Consider the following 9,664-nt stretch of genomic DNA (forward strand, 5'->3'; position numbering starts at 1 on the left):
ACAACAAAAATCCAACTTCACCCTACCGTCGGTATATATCACGTCTTCATTGGTTTGCTGAATATGTTTGCATGTTTGTTTGTTTGATTTGATTTGGATTTATTTAATCACCTATCTTTGAGATCAGACCATCATCTGTCTTTTTTTCGTGATGAAAGCTTTAAAAAAGTGTCTGCCGCAAGCCGCACATAGGGTCAGAGGCACTGCAGATATGAGGTCTGGCCTGTAGTGGCCTGTAGTCCGGACAGTCTCTCGTCTGCTGTAAAGCTTCTTGAGGATACAGTCCACATAAGTCGGTCAAGGATGATGATCGCCGTGTGACCGGCCACGCTTTGCCAACTATGCGTACATGTGTCAGAGTCAAGTGGTCACCCACAGTTAATGTTACTATTCTGAAGTCCTTTCTGGCCATGATGCTTTAAATTAAGACAGAAAAATATCTGATATCAAGTTATCTCACTTCTTAGACCAGCAGGTTGAATCTGGAATCCAAAGGAAACCAGCGTACTGTGCCACAATCCAAGTCTTTAAAGCCAGAGATAAATTGCAGTCTTAGGAATCTTCTGTTGTTATTCTCCACGAATGATCTGTTCCACGTAAACTGCCTAAATTAGGGGTTTTCCACTACAGCATTTCAGTTGAGGCTATCAAAGATTTATTTCCGGTTAAAAATAAAGTGTTTTTGCTAAATTCTTACAGCAATACATGGATTAACTAAACAATTAATTAAAGAATATTAAATAAATACTTCTTTAGAAAGGCTAAACGGCTTTGTTCAAGCACATGTAAAAATGTATATTTCCACTGAGGCGGACAAAAATGGCAGAAAATTACTTTCAAATGAAACTGCATATTGTAACAGATATTTTGCATTTATTCTTATTAGTCGGCTCCTGCATTATGTTACATCTGTTGTCGAGGCGTCAAAATGTTTCTTTTTTCATTTCTTTTTTTCTTGTTTATTAAAATGGATTACAATTTGTTTAATAAACGTTTATTTGTTAAACGCTTATTACAAATTCAAACAAATTCCATTTAAATATATTCTAAACATATATATATATGTGTATGTGTGTGTGTGTATATATATATATATATATATATATATATATATATATATATATATATCAAACATTATTATTATTATTATTATTATTATTATTACATGACCTTTTTGTGTGTTTTTTTCATATTATATAGTTTTCAGATTGAATTTTTTTATGTTTTACTAATGAATTATGTTTTTATGTGATTGTCAAACAGCTCAAATACTTTCCCCCTTCTTTTTTAAATTTTTTATGAGCTCGCTGGAGACGTCGCACTTTGTTGTCTTTCCTTTCAGAAAATAATTAGGAAAATCCTAGCCCGCAGTGCGCAATAAAACGGGCCTTAGTTAATGGCCTTTCAGCAGCAATGAACGCACTTTTAAATCTCCTGATGTTATTATAACCACTTGTTCCAGACCCTATTTTCGAGCCCATTAGAAATAAATGCTACTTTTTCGTGCAATTAATTGCACCGTAAGGTGAAAATCAAGTTTCAGGCCAGCAGTCAGTAGCTACCGCTGGCTCTTGAAATTGGGACACAAAGGGCCCGAAGGCCAGATAACACCGAGAGACACAGAGATGAGGAGACAGTCAGAGGAGACAATCTCGCTTTGACTTCACCAAATGATAAAAAAAAAAAAAAAAAAACACCCAATACATTATAGACGAGCTCGTCCGGTTACAGGCAGCAGGCTTGGTGGTTAATCAGTGGTCGGTCAAAGTTTAGTTGGATGAAATCCAGATCTTGGTGGGTTTTTCTGTGTATCTACGAAAATTTAAACCACAGTGTAAATGAGTTCTTCCATTTTTGCTTGAGGCTATTTGTGGCTATTTGTCTCTGTATCTATGAAGCGCCTAGAGGCGACTTTTGTTGTGATTTGGCGCTATATAAATAAAATTGAATTGAATTGAATCATAAGGACCTGTGAAATAATCTTTGTATATATATTTTTTAATTCATAAAATTAGTCTATGGCGCATATAGGCCCAAAAATTAAACTAGGAGACTCACGTCAGGCCCATTAGACGTCAGCAGCTGAGTGGTACAGGTGTTTTACATTTCGAATATGGCTCAGTAACACATCAGGTTCCTAAAAACATTTTTGAACCACCATCTGAGGACAGACGCAGACACACGGCCCCGCTCATCTGCGTGAAAATACCTTCTTAGCGCTGATGGTTCCTTCTGCCGTTTTGCAGGTCACTTATGATGTCAGAGGTGATCTAGATAAAGACATGTGATATGGCCGCTAATGCGGCTAATATAATACTGATCAGCCTCTGTAGAGGACATGTAGCCTAAAATAATAATGGAGGCTCATAATTCTGAGACGTACAGACACTGAGAGGTGGTTGGCAGACAGTGCGTAATGACTGACCGTTACATGGTCATAACTTTTATTCGAAGAAAAATCATTGTAAACTTTATGATCAATTATCACCCGCGATGGCACACAGGATTGTGCTTATGAAGTTATGCTCTTTTCCGGGAGCTAAAGACGTCCTCGGGGCTTTCTGTCATGTGGCGTTTCCTGCTAACTCCCTGCTAAAAAGCCCAACACGTCCGCCACATAAGCTCTCACTGCCCGCCGGCTGTAAACATACAGACTATTAACTTGATGACCATGGTAAAAGATTTCACCTAAATATTGCTTTTTTGGGCTGTAACACTGTGTCCTCTGTTTCGTGGCAGTGAAAATGAGAAATAAAAACGGGGGGAAATCCAAATGTATCATGGAAATATTTATTTCTAAAATACAATTTAACATACTTTAAATTTATGACTGTTTTTTGACAACTTTACCATTTCAAGGTCAGAAAAAGAACATTAAAAAACACAACAACAACAACATGAGCAACAACATTATGTACATTTGATATTTACAGGTGGTGTGAAAGTTGGACATGGCACTGGCTCCGCTGTTGTTCCGCTTGAGGTGCAACCAAATCCCACTCTAAAACGTGCTGAAGTAAACATGTCCTCACTTGGAGATTGTCCTTGATCCAAAAGAAAAATGTCGCTGATTTGTCTTTCTGCGTTTTGTCCATTGTTATTTTTGTTTCTCCAGGCTAGTAGTCCTGATGTGGGCTGTGCGTCAAACTGTGCCGTCGCAAGTCACAGTTGCGCCGAAACACCTTTCCGCAGCGGCCACAGCTGTAGGGCTTGATGTCTGTATGGGTGAGAAGGTGAGTTTTCAGGTTACTTCTTTGATTAAAGGTTCTTCCGCATGTGGGGCATTTGTGTGGAGATTCCTGTTTAGATTTAAAGCAAGCAAAGGATTATTGCCTTTAATTGGATAGAAGGTCTATCAGTTCAATCTTTCAATAATCTGATAAATCCACTGTCGTGTCAGATCTAATTTACTTGTTTGCATATTATTTTTTATTTTTATTGTATTGTTTTCTGTGGATAACTGACTCACATTTTTTTGTTTTTAATTTAGTGATAGGCTTTGTGAGGCTTTCTTTTTCCACCCCCCATGCATGCAGTAGACAGGTGAATTATGATCAGAGAGTATCACACGTTAAAGGTCGCGTTAAGATTCTGAGCTTACCTGCATGTGTAAGGTTTTATGGACGGCTAGAGTTCGAGACTGACAGAATCCCTTCCCACATTCTTGACATTTGAACGGTTTTTCCTTGGAGTGGATGTATCTGTAAAACAGAAATGACACTTAATCAATGCCCGCTCATGCACGAAGTTACTTGTAAATGTTACAGAGCCCACAATCACAGAGCCGAAAATCTCCACTGTGCAAGTTCTGAATGTCCAACTTAATGCTGAAAAGTGCTTTAGCGCCCTCGTGGAGAAGTTTTAGGGAACAGGCCTGCTTATATTTTATAGCACAAATTAAGGAATATAATTTTAATGGCCGGTTCTGGAGAGGCTATTAACTTAAATCGAGATATCTGAGACTTAAAATCACAAATCATCATTGCTGCTGGAAATTGCTGACCCCCTCGTCCTAACCCAGTGCGCATAATATCCCATAAATCCGTCTTACCTGTGGTCTCTGAGATGGTCTTGTCTTCTGAAAGCCTTGTGGCAAATGTCACAAGTATAGGGCCTCTCATCTGTGTGGGTCCTCTCGTGGATTAAGAGGTTGTAGGACTTGGTAAAATGCCTGCCGCAGAACTTACAAATAAATTCCTTTTTAGTCTTGGATGGTAGCCTGCCCCTGGTGGGTTTTCTGTCCGGGGACAGCTTGCTCAGCTCGGAGATGGTTCCCCCTAGTCCCGATGCCAGCTTTGCCAGGTCCGCAGCTTTCGGTGGGTCCTCCTGCGTGGCAGCGAGGGCCAGGTTCGCGAAGTCAAATCTCGGCCTGTCCTTTTGCAGCGAGGGGACGCCGTGCGCGACGGTGGCTTGCTTTGGATGGAATAACTGCGCCGCGGCGGTGAAGGGCAAAGCTGGGAAGGGAATCCGTGGGTCGACCAGACCCTGGGCGGCTGCCGTGATCGTCGACCTCAGTCCCTGCATGTGTGGGTAGCCAAGAGTCCAGTGGTTCATGTGCATGGTTTGCACGGCGCTGAGGCCGTACAGTCCCTGCAGCTGGTCAGCGGGGAAAGTGTTGACGGCCTGCAGGAAGGAGTAGTTTGTGAGCTGCAGGGCTGGGTGCAGGGGGATCGGAGCGTGCAGGGCTTTGCTCCCCATCTCGGCTCAGACCTCTGCAGAAGACACGGTGATAACCCTGAGAATGCAGAACACACCGAACAATAAGTGTTGCGTGTTAATCCCAAGAACTGGTTATTGTGTGGAAAGAAGAACAGAGAAAATGTGACGTCTCAGTTACCGGTTATGGTAGACTACTTAAATCCACCTGTTTGCATATACACAACTTCAACTAAAAAGATTTTATTTTTTGAAATTGTAACTTTTCATTATTGTATTAAACTGATATAAATATGTCCTTTCGCAAAGGTGAATATACCCAGCCAGCCCCTCTCCCCTTTAAACCTAATTTAGGCATATATATAATGAATTAGCTTAGTTTATTTTTTGCACCTGGTTCAACGCGAGGAAGCTGATGAATAAAACGCACAGGTTAATGCGCAGAAGGATTGTCCTATATTAGCCTGTCCCGGCCTGCTTATAATATCTAAACCTCTGTTTTGCATAAGCGAAACCACTGAGGAAATGTAAAAACACAGTCGCCCCCCTCCCCCCCACCCGACACGGAGATGCGCTTCAAGTCAAAATTTAGGAAACAAATCAGTCACCGAAAGTATAATTAAATCAAGTGGGTGTAAAACAACTCATGTGGCATCGATTAACACTGCAAATTGCAATTTCAGATCACTCTGAATGAAGCACTAAATCTCACACGAGGTAATTAGAAAGCACAGCTTGGTGTGTGTGTGTGTTTTAAAGTTGCAGTTAGTATTTCGCAATTAAAAAAACTCCAAAACAAACGTAAGCAGCACGGATTTGTACAAGTCTGAAGTTTAGACAGAAGAGATGAAATATGTTATTAATTGAAGGAGCAAAACATACACGCTGTCTGTCTGTCTCTGATGGAAATGCATGTGCTTTTCATTTTTATTTTGGAGTTAATTTTATAGGCACTTTTTTCCTTTTAAGGTCTTTAATGTAATATTTATCTATTTATTTATTTTTTCCATATGAAGTTTTTTCCCCCTTCCCCTGGGCAAGGCAACATGGCAGCAAATGACCCCTGTGCATTTAACCTACATTTCAAAAGAATAATGTCTCCCTTAAACAAAAGCAGAAGCGAGCTCCCTCCGCTGTTTAGGACAAATGAGGTGAGCTGACAGTATAAAAATTGGCTTGTGTCCGAGTTTGTGGGGATGACAAGTTATGTTTTCCCACACAGAAAAAAGAAGATCCACCGTAGAAGTTCAAGGCTCCAGATGGTGAACGCGGGACTGGCAATAGGCCAGTTGTGCTGACCTTTAGATATGATCAAGAAAAAGAAGAACAGCGAGCTGTGTTTGGATAGTAAAATACATCATTTAGGTATCTACACTTTTTCTTTTGTGACAGATCAAGCCAAATCATATTTTAACACAATATGTCAGAAGTCAGCCTGTCCTGAAACTGCCTCGGAGATTAAGCCATTATCCACACTTGCAGACTGTGAGTCTTGCGCACACGGTAGTCAGGGTAGCTACTGGTCGCTTGTTTCGGTCAGGTCGTTGCCTTCAGCTCTTTCTGCCTCGCTTTCCTTCTCACCGATGGTGAGGGGTTAAATATAATTTCGCACAGGTGCAGCGTGAGACACCGCGAAGGCACTTGCTGTTCTTTGCCCAGGGAGTTCGTTCAGCTTGTTCTTGTTCTCACCTTTGGACTGCGCTTACACTTCGGGAGCAGCCAAATGTCCGATCTTGTTCTTCGAGTCCTTGTAAGGTTCATTTTTAAAGCTTTTCACGTGTTATTTTTGGCAGAAGGCTTTACATTTCTATCAGTCGTGACAAGTCTTCACAAACGCGAAGATCACTGTTTGTTTAAGTAATGCTGCGCGCCGTGGACGGAGGCCAGCAATGTCAAAGCGTGAGTGAACTGTGACCTCAAGTTAGTTAGTAATATGACTAAACAACACTCCTCTCTAGAACACTTAAAAAAATGAAATGTTTGGTCATTAAAAGCTGATCACTTTCTAAGAGTCTTTGAGTCTTTGCTTTAAAGCCTAGACACTAAACCTTTTATTTTCTTTTTTTTAAGATAACAACTTCTAATATGTTGGTTTGGTTCTCCTTCCTCAGACATAAATCCTACCCTGCCAAACAGAATCTTACCCCAATAAATAGCTGCCAAAGGTCCTGCGGTATGTCAGTAATCCACAGTAACTATAGAGGCGACGAGCTCCAATAAAGCGTCGCTAAAAGTTTTCCAAGATCCAAGTCCATGAAACTTTCATGTAGCCATGCAGCCAAGACTGATGTCTCGGACTTTTGCAGAGATGTGACAAGTTGTGAAAAAATGTGGAAAGAGGCAAAGTTTGGAGGAGAGACAGCAGCAGCGTGTGAGTCCCGTCCGGAGCTGGGGCTGGAAGTGTGCGGTTCTTCACTTTTTAGAGCTCCAGGACTCTCGAGCGCTCAGCCCGCCCCCCGACACGCCTCCACCCCCCTCCTCTATCATTAACTCCAATGTTCCCCTCTGTTTATTTGTGTTTGGATAGCAACTAAGGCTCCAGACCATAGTAGAGGAGCGTGCTCAGTTCGACCTGCCTCCTCTGACACCTCTCATATACCATCCAGCCAAGGCTGATAGCTTCTTTTGGAGGCATGTTTGGAAGCACGGGAGGAAACCCTGAAAGTTTCCCCCCACCTCCAGTTCCACGATTTTGAAAACGTGCTTTTGGATACTTGAGGAGCTTACAAGATTTTTTTTTCCTTCTTCTTTTTGAAACCATAGATCCCATTTGCGAAATGGAGGGCATATGCAAGAACCACAACATTAAATGGTTTAATTCACTGTGGTAATAATAATAATAATAATAATGTTAAAAAATGACAAAGGTTTTTGATAGAAAAAGAGGAGATAAAATAAAGAGAAAGAATTCACATTCTTAAGACAGCTGGGTTTTTTTTTCTTATTTTTTGGTAACTTGCGTTAAAACACCAGTACAAGGGGGCTTATTACGGTTATTACACGGTTGCAAAAACACCACAGGAATTGTTGCCTGCCTTTTAAAAAACGTTTATATGCCCATTTCAACACTGATCAGCCCAGGTGTCCCCCCATCCAGCACAAAAAATAAACATCTAGCTATACTTGACAAATGGCATACGATAAAATGAAGGGAAAACTGTGCATGTGTGTGTTCAGATAAGCATTAATCAGAGCTGGTTGTTTTAATTTAGTGTCATTATTACATCATTTATTATTCAGACGGTATTTTTTTAATTGAATTTATGTGCAGTGACAGACTATATGAGATTAATCACACTGGCCTTTAATTACATTGAGGTTGGTTTCTGGCCGCAGATTATGATGCAAAGTAATGAAGACTTTTTTTGACAGCCTCAACCAGAAGTTAAAGAGTGTACGCCTTTTGTGCTGCATAGAAAGAGACGTGACTTCAGGCACATGAGCAGATTGTACTCGAAGAAGTTCATATATAAAATAAAAAAGTTTAAAATGTATTTTTTAATCAAGAGGCGTCTTAATAAAACTGTGATTGAGTTTGTTTTTAAATAAAATCATAAAGTCATCCTGACATACTTTTATTTCTAATGAGATGCCCAAATCCATCAAAGGTACTCAATCTATCTTTCTCTATATATACATATATTTCTGCGATCTCTTGAAGTGTTATTTTTCTCCTGTATGCCTGATACATATGAGGTGTTGGTGTGCAGCAGGACTGACAGAGGTTTGGAGTTAGTTGCGGTCCTCGTCTTTGCTGTAGACACTTTGCAGAATGCAGGTCTGCAGCGCCGCCTATTGTAGCATAGCTACAACAGCAAACTCCCCTCTTTTCTCAAGCATTCGCGGCTCTGACAGAACACTGTCTCACAGAACAACTTTACATTTTCTGTTCACATCGCAGAGAAGCGCTTCACTGTGAATGGAGCCGGTATGCACAGGATGAGCTCGTAATTTAAAACGAACTAATATTCTTGAAGTGCACAGATCGGAATAAATTATATTTCTCTGTATATATAGATATATATTTATATCAAAAGAAAGGCAGACTTTAAACCCACAAGATGGAAAATAATTTCATTTGTGCAGTGCATTCTTTTAGATCTATTAATGTGCGCCTTTAATAACCACATAAGACAGAAAAACAGAACGAGAGATTTTACTCTGTTATGGGAGAGATAACAAGTAAAGTGCTTGTCTAAGACGTTAAGTCTATCCACGAGCTCATGTAGTCTAATTTTCGTTTTCTTAGAGCTGCAGAACATCGTCTGCACACAACATGCTTGTGGTTTTTCGTTCGGTTTCATATCACCCAGCCTCCTATCTTCACTGTCAAAAACCCCAACAGCTACAGACAGAATAGAATACACACAGAACCATGCATTTTAACATTACAAATAATGGCATTTTCTCAACGTATCCAGTTCACTCTGGAAAATTGGAAAAATGAAAATTATGCTTTTGTTTTGGTTCTTGAAAAAAAAAATCCGATTAAAATAAATAGTATTTTTTTTCTCAAGTATATCTTGTGCTTGTCTAAGAGATACACATTCACTATTAATAAAATTGGAATTTGCCAGTATAATTTAAACAGTCTGAATTCATTAAAATCTCGTGAAATATACACACAAAAAATTCTGCAAGGAGAATACCGACTTCCTGTGGGAGTTTTTTTGTGAGGTTAAAAGTTAAACTCTTCAGTGAGACAGTCGTCTTATTATCGGCAAAATTTACTGCTTCATGTATGAGACGGATTTGTTTTTTTTGTGGTATTAAAAAAATGCTACACATAACTACTTCAAATCAATAATATCCAAAACTAACACGAATATTCAGTTCCGGAGGTGAACATAATATAGCTCAATGTTTTCAATTCTTTTTGATTATCCTATGATATCACCGCTATAGAAATATGTCCCAAGTACAAATATTAAGTTTACTGCGTCGGAATTTTATCTCGCATGACAGGACATTTTGGCCTCTATTTTACAGTTTGGATTTTACAGTTGCA

General features: G+C 39.8%; 1 protein-coding gene across 2 annotated transcripts; it reads right to left on the bottom strand.

Annotated features, from left to right (window-relative positions):
* Positions 1-2,786: 2,786 nt before the first annotated feature.
* osr2 (odd-skipped related transciption factor 2) lies at positions 2,787-7,043 on the bottom strand. Of its 2 annotated transcripts, none has more exons than XM_006795974.3 (4): positions 6,801-7,043; positions 4,052-4,735; positions 3,602-3,701; positions 2,787-3,217 (listed from the first exon to the last, which is right to left on the bottom strand). In XM_006795974.3, exons 2-4 carry the CDS (start codon positions 4,696-4,698, stop codon positions 3,143-3,145), a joined length of 822 nt encoding a protein of 273 aa, XP_006796037.1. In that variant the 5' UTR covers positions 4,699-4,735; positions 6,801-7,043; the 3' UTR covers positions 2,787-3,142. The 2 variants fall into 2 exon arrangements, with proteins under 2 accessions (XP_006796037.1, XP_006796036.1); XM_006795973.3 differs by having other exon boundaries at positions 2,787-3,299.
* Positions 7,044-9,664: the final 2,621 nt, after the last annotated feature.

This window comes from Neolamprologus brichardi, chromosome 11 (assembly GCF_056152115.1).
Source record: "Neolamprologus brichardi isolate AB-2024 chromosome 11, ASM5615211v1, whole genome shotgun sequence".
Taxonomy (NCBI): Eukaryota; Metazoa; Chordata; class Actinopteri; order Cichliformes; family Cichlidae; genus Neolamprologus; species Neolamprologus brichardi.